At 41.3% G+C, this 24,191-nt stretch overlaps 2 protein-coding genes across 8 annotated transcripts in view; one reads left to right on the forward strand and one right to left on the reverse strand.

The window, feature by feature from the left end:
• The window catches only part of LOC140718523 (tumor necrosis factor receptor superfamily member 14-like), a 530,540-nt gene that overhangs the window by 398,022 nt on the left and 108,327 nt on the right, over positions 1 to 24,191 (reverse strand). The gene's annotated exons all lie outside the window — the stretch shown is intronic.
• LOC140718518 (tumor necrosis factor receptor superfamily member 3-like) overlaps positions 1 to 24,191 on the forward strand; it is an 82,257-nt gene that overhangs the window by 9,187 nt on the left and 48,879 nt on the right. Inside the window, exons 1-6 of one of the 2 annotated variants that reach the window (XM_073032471.1) lie at positions 1,543 to 1,681; positions 4,916 to 5,047; positions 9,358 to 9,497; positions 10,282 to 10,366; positions 15,204 to 15,346; positions 21,856 to 21,881. In XM_073032471.1, coding sequence (XP_072888572.1) covers positions 9,368 to 9,497; positions 10,282 to 10,366; positions 15,204 to 15,346; positions 21,856 to 21,881 — 384 coding nt within the window. In that variant the 5' untranslated portion in view covers positions 1,543 to 1,681; positions 4,916 to 5,047; positions 9,358 to 9,367. Of the gene's footprint in view, positions 1 to 1,542; positions 1,682 to 4,915; positions 5,048 to 9,357; positions 9,498 to 10,281; positions 10,367 to 15,203; positions 15,347 to 21,855; positions 21,882 to 24,191 lie in introns of those variants that run through there. The other variant, XM_073032472.1, reaches the window with a different exon arrangement.

A 24,191-nucleotide genomic window follows, 5' to 3' on the forward strand; every position in this document is an offset into this window, starting at 1 on the left:
CGGGAGTCGTCCTGGGAGAGGAGGGGCGGCAGGCAGCATGTGCTTTAACTGTGGGAAAGAGGGGCATTTCAGGCGGGACTGTGGGCGGCCGAGGGTGTGCTATAGCTGTGGAGAGGAGGGACACTTTAGGTGGGATTGTGAGAGACAAGGAGTTCCGCGGAGGACAAGCCCCCCCTGTGACTAAGAAGGGGGAGGTGTCGGGAAACTTAGGAGAGGCTCAGTGAGGGAATGGACTGGAGCCTCTGGAGGAACACGTTCCCAGAGATCAGCCAGGGGACCACCGGGTGCCCACGCCTCTATCCCGGATGAGCCCCCACAAATGTAACACTTACCCAAAAGGCTGGTATATGTCTAGGGGAAAAGGAGATCCAGCCACTCACCAACCCACCTCCCGTACATGCAGGTGCTGTGAGAATCGAGTTTATGCCTCGCGCCCACCAACAATATCAAACCCACAACAAATACCGTTATGAAATACACTTTAAAGAGTTTACTAAAATTAAAAGAGTATTAGGCAATACAATATATATATACAAGGAAAAAAACAAAAGGCGCCAACTTATCAAAGTTCAGTCAGTTTAGTGCACTCATTGGAGCTCAACCAGCGAACCATTCGACCCCTCGTCGCTTGCCTCCGACTTCCACATCTTCCACCTCGGACTCCCCGGTGGTCTTCCGAGCGCACGTCCACCTCCCTCGGCGTCTTCCTCCTGACTCCCTTCACACCACAAGCCCGCGCAACCCCTCCCCCAAGTTCCCAGCCTCACAAAACACAATAACATTCCCCATTGATTAACAAATGAATACAATTACCATATCAGCCATTCTAAAGCGAAACAATGGCGAGAGAAACACTTATCAGACAAAGAAGCATTCCTACTCATAACAAACCAAAGAAGCCATTTTGAGTAACATACACAGGACATTGTACATTTGCAAAAGAGATCGGAGGGAGAGACTCTGCCATCAGCCGCCGGAGCGACACATTTTCCGCATTATTTCCAAGAAGACTGCTGTACATTTTTTTGAATTAGTTTCATGTTTTAAAGTAACAGATCATAACTTTTACACCATCTTCTGTGGCGACGTGTCATCAATCGCTTTGTTTTTCACTGAAACTTGGTACATGTGAAAATAAACCAATTTTTGTTTCCGGAATTTACATTTGCAGGGTTGTTGGAAAAAGTGACGTAAAATCCACCACACAACATTGAGGAGATCAAAGAAATATAATTCCCCTCGAACTGACTGGTTAGCAAAACGATACAAAAAAATACTGTCACAATTTCTTACACCTCCGATTAGCGAAGGAAGACAAATGTGGGTTTTTTTCATGCAGGTTTCATGCTAATCAGCCAGAACCACGGGGGAGTAAATGACTGGGTGACAGGCTCAGCCTTAGCGTTATGTTCTGTTTCCTGCAGGTTTTATACTATTCCGGAACCACGGGGGAGTAAATGACTCGGTGATAGGCTCAGCCTCCTGTAGGTTTTGTGCTATTATGGAACCAGGGGGAGTAAATGACTCAGTGATAGGCTCAGCCTCAGCCTCAGCGTTATCCCCGCCCACAGCAACAGAAAGTAAAGTCGGGCTCTTCATGGTTTCTAGTTTGTGCAGCGTTCACGTCGCTCTTCCACTGGACCCGAATCCAGTGTTTGCCGCGGGGTGAAGCGCCTTTCCAGTAAGTACAGACATCGCTTAACTGTCTGGGACAAGTCCCTTCGTTCAGTCGGTTTGGAGCTGGTTTCTGATCAGGGTCGGTCTGAGGAGACACAGAGAGACGGGACGAGGGGAGGGGTTCCTGATCCGCCCAGCTCGCGTTTGTTTATTTCTCCCTTTTCGACTGGGCGGTGGGAATGTTCGCGGTGCGGGCCGTGTTTATGCGATATTGCGAGCGCCGTGAGGCTTCCACTTGGCGCCAAGAACCGATCTGCCGAGCGGTGGCTGGTTCACTGACAGACGAGGCCGTTTTCCAACTGGCACCGTTGGGGGAGAAGGGGTGGGGAACTGAACAGAGCGCCCTCTGGTGGCGGGATTACTCACCGTTCGGCGAGTGTCCCCCTAACGGTGGGAAGGTGTCGCAGTTGTCCTATGGCAGCGGGATTACTCTCTGCCCGGCGAGTGTCCCCCTAGCGGTGGGAAGGTGTCGCGGTTGTCCTATGGCAGCGGGATTACTCACCGCCCGGCGTGTGGCCCCCTAGCGGTCGGGAGGAGTCGTCACGATTGCCGACCATTGCTCGAAGTTTTTTGTGTTCATTCTGACCTGAAACACCAGACAGTGATTTCTTCTGGAGACTCAGTATGTACAAACGGATCCAAAAATATTCCGTCAGTGAAGTTACACTTAGTTCTGAGCTTGTTCAGAGTTTCTCCTTGGGGTTTTCAGCTGCTGGTGTCATTCTGATGTGGTGCTTCGATTCCATTTTCCTGTCTGGACTCCATTCCCTCAGCCCAGTTTTAATGATCTTATAAACTCTTAGTACGTCGGAAATAGAAACTGGAGTTCAGCTTTTGCACATCCACTACCATTCAATAAGATCTTGACCAATTTTGTTTTTAACCTCTACACCATTTTCCTATGTTCCAAATATCTATCAATCTCAATTGACATCTGAGCTTCTACAAGCCTTTTGAGTAGGAAATTACAAAATGTGGTATAAAGATACTGGTTGAAGAAATCTCTTTTGTCTGTCACTCAGGACTAAACCCCTTGTTTCGAGGCTGTAGCCATAGATTCTATACAGTTACGTCGGTTTAAAAATTACCCTGTCATCCACCCGTTTAAGATCTACCAAGGACATCCACCCTCTGAAGAAAACCAAGAAAGAAGAATAAATTAGCAATTTTCTTCTCATCCCTTATTTAAACAAACAATGTTTTATACTGTATATATGATCAGTAGTTCAAATCGAGGCTCCAGTTTGTCAGCAGAAATCTTATTGTTTATGACAATAAGTATTTCAGCTTGGCACAGGAACAGGCTCTTTGACCCACAATGTCATTTTGCTTCAGACAAGGCATGAATATTAGAATTTTTCAAGTCATTGTCCTTGGCCCAACTGTCTTCTGCTGCCTAAAAGCATTTTTCTTCATCATGCATGGTGATTTTTTTTATTGACAAACAAATTAATCTTCAACTTCTAAAAATTGGAGTAGTTGGGTGCATGAACTAACAAAATTACTGGGTACCCTGTAAGAATTGACTTTCCTCCTAAAGTTGGTGAGTGATGGAATATGTGTTCATCACTGGGTCGGTGCATTCTAGCAAGGAAAAGTTTTGTAAATCAAAGACAAGACAGTCTCATGGCAATGATTGGCTTTCCACCCTCCACACAAACCAAATATTCTCTCAGCAGAATGCACTTCACCTCCTGTATGTAGCATCCACAAAATACTTTGTGAACGTTATCACCACAGAAGAAAATGTAAGAAAAAGGAGCATTCTGATCCTCGAGCCCACAGATCATTGTACTAAAGAACCATTTTCCTAACCAAATTCCCTATTCCTTGATCCCTCTATTGTCCAGCAAACTGCCTTTGTCGATCAATAACTGGGCCTCCACAGTCTGTAAAGCAGAGAATCTCAAGAATTCAACACCCTCTGCATGAAGAAAATATGCTTCGCTGAAATCCTAAATGATCTACCCATTATTTTGGGATTATAACTCCTAATTCTAGACTCCTTAGCAAGGGATATCAGGCTGCCACATCTACCCTGTTGAGCCCTTAAAGAGATTTGTACATTTCAGTGAGGTCATGTTGTACTGTTCTGCGTTCTAAAGGTCCATCTCTTTATGGCACACCCAGGATCTCATATGGTGATGACTTGTTTTTGTTGATTATGAGAACATACACTTAGTTGCCACTTCATTACAGGAGTGGAACCAGGTGTGATCTGCAACTGAAGCTCACTCAGTTCAGGGTTTGACCATTCAGAGATGGTCTTCTGCACATCACTGTTGTCTTCTTCCTGCATGTTAAGCTGCTGGCGTTTAGAGCAGTAGAGAAGATCGTCCATCTGTAGTGGTGTTCAGGGCTTCCTTCATCATGTCAGTAGCTTCCCCTTGGTTTTCACTACCGTCAGTCATACAAGTCCTGGGTGGAGACTCAGGAATACCGTCGCACTCAGATGTAGAAGGATTCTTCATTGCTGTTTCTGTAACAGTTTTGTTTTACCAGTCAGGGTTGTTAGCCCTGAGCTGAACTGCCTACCCTGGAGGACCAGTAGACCACTGTTAGTCTGGCTTTTACCCTTTGACCTGTTTGGCATGGGCAACCCATAAAGCCCTGACTCCAGCCTGCATATCTCTCTGGGTCATTGAGGCACACAAACCTCCAAACCCTACGAGAAGATTGTGCTGCTCTTGGAGGACGTCACTATCATAACGTGTAATTATTTCAGTTGTTGACACCTTCCTGTCGGTTTGGGCCAATCTGGCCATTCTCATCTGACCTCTCATTAACATGGCATTTTCACCCACAGAACTACCACTCTAGGGATTTCTCTGCCTCCTTCCTGATGGCAGTGGTGAGAAGAGGGCATGGTTGCTTCATGTGCTAACTAGTTTATGTTTCCCTCTCTTGAAAAGAACTTGAGTGACGCCATATCCACTTCCCCAGTAATCATAGTCAGAGTCACATAACAGTCACTGACAGCAGCTTGTTTGATATAAAATTTATCAAACCATTTTAGCTTGCTGGTGTGGTCACTGTGTCATGCCATTTATCAATCCCTTCTCAATTGTATAAATTTTTATTTTGTCTCCCAGAGCAGGTTGAAGAGTTTATTACCTGATGTGTAAGTTTCACAGACTTGTGGGGAAAAACTGTTCGATCACCCATCCTTGTCCTACACTTTGGTACGTTTGTACTATTTTAGTTAAAGTTATAATGTATTTTCTTTCATTTATTGCAGTGGAAGGATTCTGCATTTGAAGAACTGGATATAATTTCCTACATATTTATTTTTTATAAAGTATTATTACTTTACGGGTAGCGAAAGGATCGTGAAGTCGATATTTAATCGCCATAAACAGCCAATCTGTGGGTAAGTTTAATTATAGTACACCAATAAGCATCGGCTGTTTTTGTTGGGAATTTGGGGTATCTGCAAATAAAGGAGGAACTGTACACATTTTCAAAGTCAAAATAAATATTATCAGAGTACATCTATGTCACCACATGAAGCCTGAGATTAATTCTTCTGTGGGCATTCTTTGCAAATCTATAAAACATTAGCTATAACACGATCAATGAAAGATCAAGTAGAGTGCAAAGGACAACAAACTGCAATAAATAACAATAAATAACAAGAACATGAAATAACCAGATAAAGAGTACTAAAAGTGATATCATTGGATGTGGGAACATCTCAATGGATGGGCAAGTAAGTGTAGTTACCCCCTTTTGTTCAAGAGCCTGTAGTTTGAGGGGTAGTGACTGTTCTTGAACCTGGTGGTGCGAGTACCTTCTACCTAATGGCAGCAGTGAGAAGAGAGCATGGCCTGGGTAGTGAGGATCTCTGATGATGGATGCTGCTTTCCTACAACAGCATTTTCATGTAGATGTGCTCAGTGGTTGTGAGGGCTTCACCTCTGATGAAACCTTTCAAAGATTTTTTTTTTAAAGTTATTAGACTTGTATAAAGAATAAGAATCACAATTCAACCAAAGAGAAGATTCACTGCTTGCATAAAGACATTGCTCCTTTTTATACCCTTCAAGATCTCTTCAAAAATATATCATAACAATTCCCCCAGTACCTTTCTGGACAAACGTGTATTTCACCGTTATCTACTCTCAAGGCTGTCGACTGGTACACACACTCAGTTCTGGACTGGTCCATTTGTACTTTCTCAAAAAATTCTCACACCCAAACACACAATTTTGTCTTACAAACTTCCATTTTGTGTTACACATTTTAGCATATAGTACGGAGAAATCAAATTTAATTCTTTTCTTAGAACAACTAAATTATCTTTGCACTCTATTATGTGACTTCACTTATAGGTGTCTGGGCCATTCTGGACAATTTTAGATGGAATTCTTGTATATTGACATATCGACAAAATTACAGCTAATGCTTTTTTTTAATGCATGTTTAAAAACGGAGGTGGTGTTACTTTACTCACCCATTAACTTCTGCCAGAGCACTGCTGTAATATTTTTTGTTTATCAGAGAAAATATTACAGCGGTGCTCTGGCAGGATAGATTAGAGGGATCGTCTAGGGAGACTGTTTGGGTGGAATTGAGGAATGGGAAAGGTGTAGTAACACTTATAGGGGTGTATTATAGACCACCTAATGGGGAGCGAGATTTGGAGGAGCAAATTTGCAAGGAGATAGCAGATATTTGTAGTAAGCATGGGGTTGTGATTGTGGGAGATTTTAATTTTCCACACATAGATTGGAAAGCCCATACTGTAAAAGGGATGGATGGGTTGGAGTTTGTAAAATGTGTGCAGGATAGTTTTTTGCAGCAATACATAGAGGTACCGACTAGAGAAAGGGCAGTGTTGGATCTTCTGTTAGGGGATGAAATAGGTCAAGTGATGGAGATATGTGTTAGGGAGCACTTCGGGTCCAGTGATCACAATGCCATTAGTTTCAATATAATTATGGAGAAGGATAGGACTGGACCCAGGGTTGAGATTTTTGATTGGAGAAAGGCTAACTTTGAGGAGCTGTGAAAGGATTTAGAAGGAGTGGATTGGGACAATTTGTTTTATGGGAAGAATGTAATAGAAAAATGGAGGTCATTTAAAGGTGAAATTTTGAGGGTACAGAATCTTTATGTTCCTGTTAGGTTGAAAGGAAAGGTTAAAAGTTTGAGAGAGCCATGGTTTTCAAGGGATGTTGGAAACTTAGTTAGGAAAAAGAGAGATATCTACAATAAATATAGGCAGCATGGAGTAAATGAGGTGCTCGAGGAATATAAAGAATGTAAGAAGAATCTTAAGAAAGAAATGATAAAAACTAAAAGAAGATACGAGGTTGCTTTGGCAAGTAAGGTGAAAATATATCTGAAGGGTTTCTACAGTTGTATTAATAGCAAAAGGATAGTGAGGGATAAAATTGGTCCCTTAGAGAATCAGAGTGGACAGCTATGTGTGGAGCCAAAAGAGATGGGGGAGATTTTGAACAATTTCTTTTCTTCGGTATTCACTAAGGAGAAGGATATTGAATTGTGTAAGGTAAGGGAAACAAGTAGGGAAGTTATGGAAACTATGACGATTAAAGAGGAGGAAGTACTGGAGCTTTTAAGGAATATAAAAGTGGATAAATCTCTGGATCCTGACAGGATATTCCCTAGGACCTTTAGGGAAGTTAGTGTAGAAATAGCAAGGCTCTGACAGAAATATTTTAAATATCATTAGAAATGGGGATGGTGCCAGAGGATTGGCATGTTGCTCATGTGGTTCCATTGTTTAAAAAGGGTTCTAAGAGTAAAGCTAGCAATTAGCCTGTCAGTTTGACGTCAGTAGTGGGTAAATTAATGGAAATTATTCTTAGAGATGTTATATATAATTATCTGGATAGACAGGGTCTGATTAGGAACAGTCAACATGGATTTGTGTGTGGAAGTTCATGTTTGACAAATCTTACTGAATTCTTTAAAGAGGTTACGAGGAAAGTTGACGGGGGTAAAGCAGTGGATGTTGTCTGTATGGACTTCAGTAAGGCCTTTGACAAGGTTCCACATGGAAGGTTAGTTAGGTTCAATCGTTAGGTATTAATCTTGAAGTAATAAAATGGATTCAACAGTGACTGGATGGGAGATGCTAGAGAGTAGTGGTGGATAACTGTTTGTCAGGTTGGAGGCCGGTGACTAGTGGTGTGCCTCAGGGATCTGTACTGGGCCCAATGTTGTTTGTCATATACATTATTGATCTGGATGATGGGGTGGTAAATTGGATTAGTAAGTATGTGGATGATACTAAGGTGGGTGGCGTTGTGGATAATGAAGTGCGTTTTCAAAGCTTGCAGAGAGATTTAAGCCAGTTAGAAGAGTGGGCAGATGGAGTTTAATGCTGATAAATGTGAGGTGCTACATTTTGGTAGGACTAATCAAAATAGGAGATATATGGTAAATGGTAGGGCATTGAAGAATGCAGTAGAACAGAGTGATCTAAGAATAATGGTGCATAGTTCCCTGAAGGTGGAATCTCATGTGGATAGGGTGGTGAAGAAAGCTTTTGGTATGTTGGCCTTTATAAATCAGAGCATTGAGTGTAGGAGTTGGGATGTAATGTTAAAATTGTACAAGGCATTGGTGAGGCCGAATTTGGAGTATTGTGTACAGTTCTGGTCACCGAATTATAGGAAAGATGTCAACAAAATAGAGAGAGTACAGAGAAGATTTACTAGAATGTTACCTGGGTTTCAGCACCTAATTTACAGGGAAAGGTTGAACAAGTTAGGTCTTTATTCCTTGGAGCGTAGAAGGTTGAGGGGGCACTTGATAGAGGTATTTAAAATTATGAGGGGGATAGATAGAGTTGACATGAATAGGCTTTCTCCATTGAGAGTAGGGGAGATTCAAACAAGAGGACATGAGTTGCAAGTTAGGGGGCAAAAGTTTAAGGGTAACAGGAGGGGGATTTTCCTTACTCAGAGAGTGGTAGCTGTGTGGAATGAGCTTCCAGTAGAAGTGGTAGAGGCAGGTTTGGTATTGTCATTTAAAGTAAAATTGGATAGGTATATGGACAGGAAAGGAATGGAGGATTATGGGCTGAATGCGGGTCAGTGGGACTAGGTGAAAGTAAGTGTTCGGCACGGACTAGAAGGGCCGAGATGGCCTGTTTCCGTGCTGTAATTGTTATATGGTGGGGTCTTTGTGAGTAGAAGACAGCAAATTTATGTTTTATTGTTTAACTCACCTCATAACCTATTATTTATTAGACCTGGAACCAAAAGTGGCAAAGTCTCCTTCCATTTCACATTTGGTTAAATGGACTTCCAATAATTACATACAGGAATGAAAAAACAAAGGACATGCTGGAAATCCAAAGCACCAGACACAAAATGCAGGAGGAGCTCAGTAGATCAGGCAGCATCTACGGATAAGAATAAACAGTTGATGTTTTGGGCCGAGACCCTTGTGCAGGTCTGAGAGGGAAGATGGAGGGGGGGAGATGCCTGAATTAAAAGGTGGAGGGAGGGAAATGAAGCAAGCTGGAAGGTGATGGGTGAAGCCAGGTGGTTGGGGAAAGGTCAAGGGCTGGAGAAGAAAGAAACTGATAGGAGAGGAGAGTGAATGGCAGAAGAAAGAAGTGGGGGGATGAGAGGTATTTCAGAAGGCTTGCTTGACTGAGAACCATTTAGTAAATCCCCAGAGTTGTCTAATTGTGTTTTGCAGATACTAAAGGATGCATCCAGTTCCAATGAAGACTGAGAACTGGAAACCACTGCCTGTCATCCTAGATGTCTCACTGTTAACAGCGTTGCTCATCACTGTATGGACAGTCATTTGTAGTGATCTTGCACTGATTTTCACAGGTCTGCAGTTTATGCCATTTCAACATCATTTTCTAGACTTGCACATTGATATTTATATTTATAATTCAGAAATAACCCATTTGGATAAAGACATCATCTAGAGCAGGGGGTCCTTGCCCTTTTTCTGTAATGGCCCCCTACCATTAACCAAAGGGGTCCATGGACCTCAAGTTGGGAACCACTGGTCTAGAGATACCTATTGTATCTGGAGAATAGATAAAAATAGGCAAATGAGTTTTAAACAAAGCCTGTATTTTAATTACACTGAAGGTAATTAAGCAAATTAGTGAAATAAGATGCATGATGGAATGAGGCTCCCGTATTGTGGACACGGCACAGGATGAATTTCTAATCCTCTAGATTTCTGCATCTGGAGAAATATTGGAAAACTTTACACATCCTAGTGGCAAAGCATGTAGTTGAATGTGTGGAGAAGTTTATAAACCTTGATGGTAGAATAGTGTTGTGAATGTGGTATGAAAAAATTAGAATTGTTACTGGAGCTAAAGTTAAATTAGACAGTTTAGCTTTGTTAAGAGTTGCTAGACTGGATATTGTGTGGATCTCAATGTTGAAACATGTCATTACTTAATAGCAAAAGGTACTGTAACTTGGATTAACTGCTGGTGCAAGGTGTACCCAAGAATCAAGATTGAATTCAGCTTTGGCAAGAAACAGAAGATACACATAAAGTCAAGTCTGCTTGTTAAATATCAGAACAACACAATTCACTGGACTGACAAGCACTTCCTATTTTTTGTGTTTTTCTGTCACCTTTCTGCAGGAAACCACTGGGGTCACGTCAGTAGCAGGAGGTGGCACGGATTGGAATCCATCGATAAATCAATAGTGCTCAGTAAAAGAAATGGGTAAGCAGTGAAGTGGATCTAGAACTATTGTTACTCTAATTGGGTGATAGTATTAGTCTGAAATGGCCTGTCTCTTATTTTCATCCTGAGACCCCTTGTTGTTCTAAACCAGAGCAAGCATCCTCCTTGTATCTATTCTGTTGAGCCTCCCAAGCATTTTGTCCTTTGCAATGAGGTCAGCCCTCATTTCTCTGAGCTGTAGAGAATAGATGCCCTCCTAACTCTAGCAAGTACAGTTATCCCTGTTTGATTCACTGAAATGCCACAGATTATTTAGGACAGCTGTCCATAATTAACAAAGCCTTTCTTGCTGTAACAAAATGGAGACTAATCACCATGAATAATACATTTTTTGTTCCATATGAGTATTAACATAGGAGGAGAATTAGGCCTTTTGGCCCATTGTTTCTGCTCTGCCACTTTATCAGGGCTGATCTATTATCTCTACTGGCTTCTCCCCACCTTTGACTCTCTTACTAATCATGAACCTATCAACCTCAGCTTTAAATCTACACAATGACTTGGCCTCCATTGCCACCTGTGGCAAAGTATTCCACAGATTCACCACCCTCTGGCTAAAGAAATTCCTTCTCACCATTGTTCTGAGGGGACATTCTTCTATTATGAGGCTGTGCCCTCTGACCATAGACCTCCTCATTATAGGAAACATCTTCTCCACATTCAGTCTATTTCAGCCTTTCAATATTCGATAGATTACAATGAGATCCCCCTTTATTCTTCTAAACTCCAGCCCAGAGCAATTAAATGCTCCTCGCATATTCTCCATTTCGTTCCTGGGATCATTCTCGTAAACCTCCTCTGGACCCACTCCGTTTTTTAGGAAAGGGGCCCAAAATGCTCACAGTACTCCCAAGTGCAGTGTGACCATTCTTGCCTTTTTGTCTCTTGTCAATATCATTAATGCCAGGATGCTCCACTTGTTCATAACAATGTATTGTGCGTATTCTTGGTTTCAAATCACCCCAGCAGCTCTAAGGATTATATTTCTTCACAGGAAAAATGACAAGCTACAGTATAAGCGGTAATACTGGTAACACAACACTGGGTGCAGTACAAAAGTGAAGAACGTGTTGGTTGTCCGATGATGACCAAGACCTGTGCGGGAGGAATCTTGTTGCTCTGGATCAGTTCCACTCTCTCACCCTTACAAACCTTGGTCCAATGGTATGAAAAATTGTCATGACTGGAGACTTCCTTGGCTGCAGTGGATAGCCATGACACTTTGTATCTTTTCATGCCCCTCGCTCTCCATGAAGCATTGCAGCATTGCCTTCTTGACCGTTAGATCTTGTAGTTGATCTCATCTGCCCAGTCTGCTGGGGCATGCAAATCCCTGTCTCACTGTCTCCCGGCTACCCTCACCTGGTTCATCTCTCCTGTCGAAGCGGTGTGGCCACTGTTGATTGCAAACAGTTTCTTGGCCAGAGGTGAGAGCTGGGTGACAGGTGGGGACCAAAGGTGGATGAGGTGCCCCTGAGTGGGCACGACAAGCCTGCCACCAGAGGTGCTACCCCTCCCCGGACACCCCATACACCATACAGAGAATTAACTTCGAGACATTGGAGCATACAGTGAAGTGTGTTGATAGCAGCAAATCAAATCAGCGAGGATCGTATTGGGGTGTCTGCAAGTGCCACCACGTTTCCAGCACCAACATCGTATGTCTACAACTCACCAACCCTAACTGTACCTCCGTGGAATATGGGAGGAAACCAAAGCACTCAAAGGAAACCCAAGCAATCACAGGGCATGCGTGCAACTCCTTACAGGCAGAAATGGGAATTATATCCCAATCTTACAGTTGGTGTTGTGCAAACCACTACTCGACCATGCTTGTATGTGTGTGTATGTATATATTGTATCTCCAGCAGTGTTCAGGGCTTCCTTCATCACGTTAGTAGCTTCCTCTTGAATCTTTGAGAAATATTGTCACATTGGTAAACAAAGATGAGGCAGATCAGAATGACAAGGAAATATTATCAAAATCTCAAAGCCAAAGAGTTTACAATAAGAACTGAGTGGCCAGACATCAATAGGTTTCAATAGGTCCATTCAGGCTACGTCCACACTACACCAGATAAATCCGTAACCGAAGCTTTTTCTCTTTGTTTTTACCCTCCATCCACACTAAAGCTGCGTTTTCGTCCCCCGAAACCGGAGATTTTCAGAAACACTCTCCAGAGTGTGTTATTTTGAAAACACCGCTTGGCCGGAGCAGTGTGGACGGGGTAACCAGAGAAATCTAAAAACACTGTCATGACGTGCCGGAACAGATGGTGACAGCAGCATCTTGAACGCAACCTAACAATTTCAGAACAGACAGCAACGAGACTGAAGCCAGAAGAATTAGAAATGTACTCACCAAATACTTTGACCCATAACTTACTGAGTAAACACGTATACTCACTTTGCCTTGTTTTCTGTTCTTGCTCATATGAAAGTGGTTTACCTATTTATGCAAGTACTTCTCTGACAATAGATGTGTAACAGCCTAATGTAACATTATATGGAAATACAAGATAATACTGATGCAGACATGTTTTATACATTTAACAAGGGGCTTTATTAATGCAATAGTCGTCCGTTTTCAGTGTTCGTCGTCAGCCAGGCCATACTGTCTGGGAACTCCCTGTTAGTTGCCTCCATACGCTCTAGTATTTGTTTTCTTTCACTTTTAAGTCCTCCTGCGCGAGAGCCAACAGCTGTCCGTCATTTAAGTTTTTCTAGTCTGTAACTGAACAAACGAGCACCAAGCCTTTCACGGCGAGATGCGTCACCAAACACGTCACTTCTTTCGGTAGATGTGTCCTGCACATGTGCAATAGGAGGAGATTCACCGAAATATCAGTTTTAATGTGGACAGAGATATTTTTTAAAACACATAGCGTGGACACCTATAGTTTTTACATGAAACTGGCATTTTCAAAATTATCCGGTCTAGTGTGGGCGTGGCCTTAATATCAGAAAAATGTTTACAATATAAATCCTGAAATCTCCAACAGTGAGAAAGTGATAGCCATCTTCAAAGACGAGCGTTCTAATTTGGAGCAGGGTCTACATTGGCCACACAATACCAAATGCAACTTCATTGCAAGGATATTATTGGATAAAGTAGAAAAGAGCCATCTAGTGTTCTGACAACATCATCATTAAGCTTCATTCATTAGCCACCCCGGAATAATCACAGGAAGAACCGTCCCCATTAGTATGGCCAACTCCAGAAACCTCAGTGTTACTATCACCATAACTAAAACACCAGTAACAATTCTGTCTCCCATCTGCCCTGCTGTTACCTTTGCATGTAATGTGCCACTACTACTTGTGTACTTATATTAATTAGGAGCAGGAGTTAGATCCTTCAGCTCCTTAAAGTTATGCCATCATCAGTTAGGTGATCATAAGCAGATTCAATTTATTACTTCAAAGCTCCTTACTCACAATAATCATTCACCCTTTAGCTTATCAAAAGCCTGCCTTAAAGGAGAAGCTGTTTCCATTGGTATTTCAGGTATCAAAAGACTCTCAACCCTCCTAAAGAAAGCAATTTGCCTCCTCTTGTCTTGAGTAAATGTTCTGAGGCACTTAGTGATCACTTGATGAGGGACACCTGTACACCTGTTCATTAATGCAAATATTTAATCAGCCAATCAAGTGGCAGCGACTCACTGCATAAAAGTATGCAGACATGGTTAAGAGGTTCATTTGTTGTTTAGACCAAGCATCAGAATGGGGAAATACTGTGACCTAAGTGACTTACACTGTGGAATGATTGTTATGCCAGAAAGGGTGGTTTGAGTACCTCAAAAACTGCAAATCTCCTGGGATTTTCATGCACATCAGTCTTTATAGAGAATGGTGTGAGAAACAACATCCAGTGGTGTGGGTGAAAATGCCTTGTTAATGAGAGGCCAGAGGAGAATAGCCAGACTGGGTCAGGCTGACAGGAAGGTGACAGTAACACAAGTGACCACACTTTACAGTAGTGATGTGCAGAGGAGCATCTCTGAACGGACAACAGGTTGAACTTTGAAGTGGATGGGCTACAGCCACAGAAGTATCTAATAAAGTGGCCACTGAGTGTATTTTTAATAATTACAATTTAAAATTTGGTATTCAAAGATGTTTAATGTACTTTTAAGAGCTCAGGGATTTATATTGACTATAATTCTTGTCCTCTGAAATGTAACTTGTGTTTTTGTGTCTGGTTGGAAAAGTCTGCTTGTTTTATGCATTTTCTTCTATAAATAAAAATAAAAACCTGTGTATCCTTTCTTGGGTAAGGAGAGCAAAAGTCTAGTCTCATCAAGGCCCTGTAGAATTATAATAAGATATATTTGCTTGATTGATGCATTATCAAGTTTTTTTTTGTCTCCCCTTAGATGCAACTGAACGATTTCTTTTTTCTCTTTTAAATTACCAGTCTGGTGAGCTGATGAATTTAAATTCCATGAAGAAGAGTCTGGAATTATTAAGAATCCCATTGTTAGCAATGCTAATGTTACCATGAAGTTGTGACGTGGGAAAAACAATAATTCTTCTCTTTTCATGATGCTTATGTTCATAGGAAATGGAGTGGGAGGCAAGGATCTTAACATTTCAGCAGGCAAAGGAACAAGTTGGAAAAAAGGAGAAATTGTAGTTTCAGAAAGCATACTGAATAAATAAAAGGGTATAAGTTCTAGGGATAAGGGGAAAAGAACAAGGTAGTGAAATTGACATATTTTTCTTTTGAAAGAAAAATTGTTGAACATTCTTGAGAGCTGAGCTGAGCATCTCAGTGATAATGATCTTTGACTCTGTTTTTCATTTTCCACAGGGATGAACAGATGGTCCAAATTCCAGCTGGGGTGGAAAAGCTCCATGTGATAGCCCCAACTCTACAGGATTTGCTTTTAACAATTTCTATTGTTGCCTATATTGCATACCAAGGAAACAGTAAAAATTACCGCTCATTTTCAGGTATGGGATTCCTTTCATATATTTCAGAAGGCCATTTGCTCGATTGGTATAATGATTTCAGTATGTGTTTGGTAAAATAAATCTATTTGTTAATGATGCTCCATGTCCATTTTGCTTCCACTTTGCTGGTATTCAGGTAGATTAAGTCCAAGTACTGTGTTTCAGCTTATAAGCTTTGTCCAATTTATTCAGATCCCAGAATTTGGGTTTGAGTCCAGTTCTAAGAACTTTTCCTCTCAATCATAGCAACGTCGAAATTAATTCGCAATGAGAATCAATACTGGCCACAATGGAACTGCATTATGGTCGGCACAGTGACATTACAAGCACTGTAAATGTCTCACATCTCCAGGGTCCCTTGTTCCATTCTGACCACAAGGAAATGCTGTCTGTGGGAACTTTGCTTGTTCTCTCTGTGATCTCCTTTCCCTCTCATTGCTCCTGTTTCCTCCCACAACCATCATGAATATTACTCCTGGTGTAGAAGGTTGATGGGAGAAGCAGGGTGATGAAGAGAGGTTTAATTTTGATGTATGAGTATAAGTTGTAGGGAAATCTAAAAAGTCTGTGTTGCAAAGGGTCTTGTGGGTCCTTCTGCAGGATTCTCCCAAGGGATAATTAGCAGGTTGAGCTTGTGCTGAGGAAGGCAAATGCAATGTTGGCATTCATTTCAGGACTAGAATATAAAAGCAAGGATGTAACATTGTGCTTTGTAAAGCACTAGTGAGGCCTCACTTGGAGAATTGTGAGCAGTTTTGGGGCCCTTTATCGAAGAAAGGATGTGCTGACACTGGAGAGGGTTCAAAGGAGGTTCACAAAAATGATTCCGAATTGAAAGGCTTGTCATATGAAGAGTGTTTAGTGGCTCTGGGCCTGTACTCACTGGAATTCAGAAGAATGAGAGGTGACCTCATTGAAACCTATCGAACGTTGAAAGACCTTGATAGAGGGATGTGGAGAGGATGTTTTCTATGGTGGGGGAGTGTAAGACCAGAAGATATAGCCTCAGAAGAGAGGGGTGTCCTTTTAGAACGGAGATGAGGAAGATTTTATTTCTGGCTGAATGTGTGGTGGTGAATCTGGAATTTGTTGCCACAGACAGCTGTGGAGGTCGCGTCATTAGGTATATTTAAGGTAGAGGTTGATAGATTCTTGATTAGTCAGGGCATGAAGGAGTATGGTGAGAATGCAAGAGATTGGGGCCGAGAGGGAAAATGGATCAGCCATGATGAAATAATAGAGCAGACTCAATGGGCCAAATGGCCTAATTCTGCTCCTATATCTTATGGTCTTATGGAAGTGTGAAGTGCTTGAGGGAGTGATGTGGTTCAGAATGCTCTGAGCATTGGCAGAGATTCAATGGAGTGAGGTGACTACCTTCTGTAGAATGCTGGATTTCCATCTTTATTCATCCATTCTGATGGGACATACCAGGCAAATTCAGTATTTACTGCCCATCTAATTGTCCTTGAGGGAATGATAAGTAGGTTGTCAGAGCTCTTCAACCATCAGATGGTAATAAAGTCTGTTTTATTGTGACTGATGAAATTTGCTTGCTGCCACTAGATTATTGAATGAGGCAAAATGGAAGCAATCTTTTTCATTTGAAGTCCAAGTAAACTGTTTTCACAGTTGCATTTCATGCCTTTCCCTCAGATCTCAAGTAAAGTTTTAACTTTTCTCCAAGAATCACAAGCTACTCACAGGTCAGGAATAGAAAAGTTTTCTAGGATCACAAAGCAAATCCAATCATTATAATTATCTGAAATTATACAAAACTTGGGTACAGTTTGCTTTTAGTGGAACAGTGGACAGTGAAATGTTTCACTTTTGGACATGACCACCACAGTGACCTTTTTGGGTCCTGAGCTGATCAAGGTATTGTGTCAAGACAAGGCCAGCATGAAGGCCTCGTCTCAGAAAGTTGTCAAAAACCTGCCTGTTATTTTTACCACCTGAATGAGCTTAACTACCTGTTTTGGAGGATTGACAAATAGTCTCTGTCAGCTACTTCATAATGGCCTAATCAATAAACGGGTATGACCGTAAGACATGAGCAGAATTCCATTATGTTGATTTATTATCCCTCTCAACCCCATTCTCCTGCCTTCTCTCCATAACCTCTGACAGCTTTACTGATTAAGAACCCGTCAATCTCTGCTTTAAATATACCCAATGACATAGCTGCCTATGTCAATGAATTCCACAGATTCATCACCCTCAGGCTAAGGCAGAGATTCCCAACCTTTTCTGTGGACTAATACCGTTATCTGAGGGGCTATGGACTTTTTTTTTTATTAAGTGTGATTAATATTATTAATTTTATTAAGGTTGGGAACCCCTGGGCTAAAGAAATCCTTCCTCATCTCTGTTTTAAATGGACATCCTATTCTGAGGCTGTGCCCTCTAGTCTTAATTACTCCACTCAAGGAAACATCCTGTACATGTCCACTCTTTCTATAGGTTTCAATGAGATTTTCACCCCCCACCCCCCATTCTTTTAAATTCCAGCAATTTCAGGCGCAGAGCCACAAAATACCCCTTATGTGTTAACCCTGTCTTTCCCAGGATCATTGTGAACCTCCTCTGGACAAAGCAAATCCCAACCAATTTCTCCCTGATTAGGTAATGTAAATATCATTCTCTCCTTAGCACTGACCTTACTCAAGTGGTCACAATATGCTTTCAAGTGACTTTCTGTTACTTGGACCATGCAACAGTGGCCATATACTTGTCAGAGGAAGTGCAGTGGGGATTCACTGGACTGATTCCTGGGACAGGGAGAGTTTGCCATGAGAAGAGGTTGAGTAAACAAGATGCTGTCATTGAATTATACCAAATTCTTAAGAGGTTTTGACAGAGTCTTTGTGGGTGCAGGTACACTGCTTCAGCAGGAATCTCGAAGCAAGTGTGCCTCTATCTCATAATAAGGAATGGGCCATTTGAGATTGAAAGGAGGCAAAGTTCTTCACTCAAGGCATGGTGAACCTTTGGCATTCTCTACTCTGGAGGACTGTGGGAGCTCAGCCACAGAGTTATTCAAAAGAGAAAGCAGCAGATTTCTGGATTTTCCAGGAATCATGGGATGTGTTCTGGATGATGTCATCTCTGTCGATGGGCCAGAGAACCTACTCCTAGTCTCATGCTTATATTTTTTACCCAGATATTTAGGTAATGTTTTTGTGTAATGAATACCTTGATCTTTATGACCATATTTCTAAATAATCTTTAATTCAAAACCTAACTTCTGGCATTTAAATTAGCATAATAATTAAATAGTTTTGTCATGAAGCTGCTTTTATCATTTGATTCATTTTTTTGGTGGGGTTATCTAAATTTCCATTAGATACTGCTTTACTGTTACTAGAAAGAATACCACAAGTTAAAAGGAGAAATAAAGTTTAAAGTCCATTAAAGTTTAATGCACAACTTGTTTATGCCCCCTAAGTTTAAGTGTCCATAAAATAGAACTTGAAAGTTTGCATATCCTTAAATTTACAAACAGTTAATTAAGAATGGCATTTTGAATGTGGAGAAAATTGTTTATTGAAATTACCTTGGCCAGAGTCTGACTGTGGCAAAGCAGGATCAGTGTTCTACTCAATTCTCTAACTTTAGTTCTCCATTGGGAGAAATAAAATAAAGTTTATTCACGAGCGTTAAGAACAGTCAGAAACACAATGCTAGAGCAGATAAGTAGATACCAACACAGACAATTGTACATTTCAGTGTTGTGTAAATAAATATCCACAGAACAAGAATCTGAGAAAAACCTAAGAAGTACTTACTCAGGTAATAAGGAGTGAATTGTGACAGTTGATGCTGTTGATAAACATCTGTATTGGTTCAGGACCAAGAACATGGAGCATTACAGATGTTGTTGCATGAATGAAGTCATCAGAGAAATGTACTGGTAGATACAAAGCAGCTTCGTTACTCGGCAAGACAAAGCACAGCAGGCATTGTACAGAGACGCTTTCAGTGGAAAGATCTGCTGGCCTAATGTGGGGCTCAATATTTTATGTGCTAAGCATCTAAGGACAGCTCCATATTATAATGTATGGATAATGCTTTCTTTGAAGCTCACATAAACTTCACACCTACTAATTCCCAAAATCGTTCTAACAATATGTATTCAGATAAATGTGACCCCGAACCGTCTCTGTTTATCAGACTTCAAACCGAAGTACAGCTGCAAAAGTTTGGTCATGTACTCAGCAGGTGGAGATAAAGCAGTTCTCACCTTTGCTTTGGAAATAATCAGTTGAGATCCTTGAGAGAACCAGCTTCTGTTATTGCAGACCTTACCGGACCCTTGAAGGCTGAGCTCTATGACCAGATCAAGAAAGGTCATGACACAGTGGGCTAAAGTTATGACGGTGATGCAAGAAATTCAGAATCCCACTGATAAACTGGAGAATCCGAGTATAGTTCTTCACTTCAGTAAACTGCATCCGATATAGAGAGCCACCAAAGAGCCTAAGTTGAGGGCTGCAAGTCAGCTGGCAAGAAAAATGTACAGGAATGTCTGTTTGAATAGCAGACTTGAGCCAATATGCTCAGGCACCATTCCGTTCTTTACTACACTGGCAAGCCATACTGACTAACTGATTCCTTTTACCAGTCAAGATGATGGGACAACCAGTGATGGCAGTATGATCAGTTGTGATCAAATGATAACATTTAAATTCTGTTGCATTTAAATGCATAGAAAAATGGACAGAATTCATGCACCATTTTTGCTGCTGATTGGCAGGTGAGAATTCAATAATGCTGACTCAATTTTAAATCCTGTTGGAAACAACGTTATTGTTATATGTTACCATTAATTTCAAGAGGCCTAGAATATAAAAGCAAGGTTGTAAAGCTGAGGCCTTATAAGGCATTGGTCAGACGGCATTTGGAATATTGTGAGCAGTTTGGGATGTGCTGACGTTGGAGAGAATCCAGAGGAGGTTCATGAGAATAATTGTGGGAATGAGAGGGTTAACATGACCGTTGATGTCTCTAGGCCTGTACTCGCTGAGAGTTTAGAAGAATGGTAGAGCAGACTCCATGGGCCGAATGGTCTAATTCTGCTCCTAGGTCTTAAGGTCTTATTTAAGTAAAAAGAATAAAATTCTGGAATTATTGAACATCTGAGGAAAGGGAAACAAACCAATGTTCTCATCGGAACAATTTATGCAGAAAAATAAAAATGTGTAGTAAAAATTGAAGTTTTATTTAATATAAATAAATTGGAGCATCTTGTGTCTGTAGAATCTAACGTGTGCACACACACTGATAACAGGGAAATTCCCCATTAACCACAACTAATTACCTATGATATTATAAATAGAATTGTAGTTGTAAATTTACTGTTGCCCCTGCATGTTTCAGTCACATTGATATAATCTGCAGTGTGAATTTAAGTTTACCCATATCATAAGAAAACTGAGTACGTAGGTAGTTACAGGGGAAATTCACATGAGTGTTCTGTTCCCTACTGGTGTCCCAAGCAGATAAGAACACCCAGCAGAAGACTTTCTGATCTTGGGTACACATCTTGGATGTGGAATTACAACAGTTAGATCAGGAATATCTAAATGGGTGGGAAACTTGAGCAAAAATAATAACTCAACAAGTTGAGTAACAACTGTAGATGCAAAGGAAACTCGGGTTGCCACTGGGATCTCAACATGACCATTTTAGAGAGTGTGCAGGTGGACTACTAAACAGTCAGCTGGTCTACACTTGGTTTTGCCAGTGTGGAGGAGCCATGTTACAAGTTTTGAATGCAACAGACCAGGATGGAAGAATTGCACGTGTATCCCTACTGCACTTGGATGACAGGAGAAGTGTTGCACCTCCTATTGTTGCAGGGGATGGGACAGGGTGGGCTTTAGAAGGGAAAGATGGATTGGGGCATCACAGGGAGAATGGTTCCTGCGGAGAACAGAACGTTGGGGAAAGGTGATGATGTTTTTGGTTGTGGGATCCTGTGGAGCTGGTTGAAGTGCCAAATTTAATTTGCTGAATGTGGTGGGAAGCTCTTGTTTTGTCTGCAGAAAGCTTGGAAGATGGGTGGGGGAAGAGAATGGGAATGTGAGATCAGACATATAGGAAATGCATGCATGGGCTCCATCATCCACAGCAGGGTGAAGCTGTGCTTCCTAAGGGAGGGGGACTCTTCCGAAGACTTGCAGTGGAGACCCTCGGCTTGAGAGCAGATGTTGTGGAGACAGAGAAATTGAGGGAAGGATATAGTGTCCTTATAGGAGACAGGATGAGAAGGGGGTTTATTCAAAGGGAAGGAAACTTGCTGCTTGTATTTCCATGGTGGTGCACTTTATTTGAAGACATCAGAAATCAAAATGAAATTCAGTGGATTGGGGCTGGGAAGAGTTGGAAAGTAGCAAAGATAAACCCTGAGAGACTAATATTGTAGGCCTTCTGAGATTGTTCTTATTAGGATTTTAAATGTTTGATCTTTTTAAGTAATTGTAGAAATATATTTACATTTTTTTCAGCTATAAAATATGAAGAGTTCATAAAGGTAAGATTACATTATATTGCTTCATTTTATTATGAGAGAAAATGACATTTCAGGTAATCAAAGTTCAAAGTGTTTATTATCAAAGTACACATGTCATCATATACAACCGTGAGATTTGTTTTCTTGCGGGCATCCACAGCAAATCCAGGAAGCAAAAGAGAATCCCTGAAAGATCGCACACAGCAGGACTGTCAATTAACCAGTGTGCAAGAGACAACAAACTGCAAAATAATAATTAGTAAACGATAAATACTGAGAACATGAGATGAAGAGTACTTGCTTGTCAAAATACTGCGGTCCTTGCCATTTACTTACTCTGTTGGTGTTTATGCCTTTCTTGTTAGTGAAAGGGTCAAGTTTGGCAAATATACAACTAACTGGTCATGAGAAGCATCTTTTGAGTTGATGATGGTCAGGATGTTCAGTGTAATGTTTTATGCACAGGTTAGACCAACGCTGTTCTCTTCACGGGTGAGATTCAGATTTATTTATCACATGTACATCGAAATATACAGTGAAATGCGTCATTTGCATTAACAACCAGCATTCTGGCACCAACATATTATACCCACTATGCTGGGCAGAACAACACAGAACACGACAAGCAGCAAATCCACCAAACAACAAATAAGTCCCTTTCCTCTCCTACCGACACATGACAGACCTCCGACTTCAGGACAGGCCTCTTGGCCTCCTGGCTTAGAATTACAATTATTGCCATCTTTCACTGCAAATAATCCTGACAGCAATACTCCAGTGTCATCTCTATCTTCTGGCCTAGTACTTTGCAATTTTAAAATAATTATAGTTCTCTGGTAGATTTTGGCCCCAACCAATGTGCACATCAGTTAGACAAGATATATGGTTGCACTACAGTAAAAGGATTAACTTGGCAGTGTTGGTGCAGAAGCTACCTGCCTAGAAATTCCATGGTGCTGTGCTTGTATTATTTAAGTGGTATGAGATCGAATTTTGTCATAAATTGAATCGTAAGAGGACCGCAACATAGCCAGAAGGAGGATGACATACTGTATCTTGAGCTGGTGTTGGGCATCTTTGGAGAAATGTAGGAGGTTGCAAACTGGGAAGTTAATGTGGGAGTATTGCAAAGTGCAGGATCACCCTCGCAGACTGAATGGAGGTTTCTCAAGCTCAGATGATTCATGCTGAGAACAGGTTTTGAAGTCCACAAAACTGGAAACACTGCAGGTGAACGACCTCACCTGGAAAATTGATATTCTTCTGGGATAAAGGGAAGGAAAGAGGTAAAAGGATGGTGGATAAGCAAAAGGATAATGGTGTACGCCCTTTCGGTTGCATGGGATAGTATTGTCAGAAGTTGACTGGTGAGTGGAGATGGGAGAATCTTCCAGGGAGTCATGGAGTTCGTTCCAATTAAGTCAAACCGCTCAGTTTTGTTTTTGGTAATGCATTCAGTTTTTAATACTTTGTAAGTGGTAAATGTGTGCAGCCTTGTAATAGTTAGCAAAGAGTGAAGCTTTGGAGACGACTGTTCTCCAGAAGTTGACAATCTGGTGCAAGTCAACCCCATCTTCTTAGCTTAATAGGGGCTGGAACATCTTGTCTTTTATGCAACTTAGCAACCCCTGGCAAGCAAGCAACCAAGACATTTGACAAAATTGTAACAATTTTACAAAATCACTTGAGCCATAAACCCCTGGTAACAGCTGAGAAATTTAGATAGTTCAGAAGGAACCGGTCAAAGTAAGCAAGCATTTCTGAACACATTGCAGAACTACGCCAACTTTTATCAGTACAGTGATTTCAGAGATGGGATTTCTGATGCATTAAGGGACAGGCTTGTATGTGGCATGCATAGTCAAAACACCCAAAAGAGGCTACGGTCAGAAAAAGACCTAACCTTAGAACGGGCACTGACCATTGCAGTATCGATAGAGACTGCAGCAAAGGATGCAGCAGAACTACAGGAAAAGAGGTTTGAATGTGAAATGCACAAAATGTCCCTGAATAGTGCAAAAAGCTAAAAATGTTGTCAATGTGGCATTCCCTCCCAAGATGCAAGTGACTGTTGGCTTAAAGAAAAAGTTTGCAGAAATGGTCAGGGACAAGGTCACATAGTGAGAGTGTGCAAGGCAGACAAAAAGCACAACAGAGTGAAAAGTCTCACACACAAAACTAAGGAAAAGCATAAAATGACTGAATGTAAAACAGTATCAGACAGCACAGGCTCTGACAAAGGTGAGCTTTCATGCCCGGAACTGCATAGTATTACTGAAGCAGATAACAAAATCATATGGATCACTATAGATATGTCTGGTGTAAAACTGA

Source organism: Hemitrygon akajei, chromosome 29 (genome assembly GCF_048418815.1).
Source record: "Hemitrygon akajei chromosome 29, sHemAka1.3, whole genome shotgun sequence".
Taxonomy (NCBI): Eukaryota; Metazoa; Chordata; class Chondrichthyes; order Myliobatiformes; family Dasyatidae; genus Hemitrygon; species Hemitrygon akajei.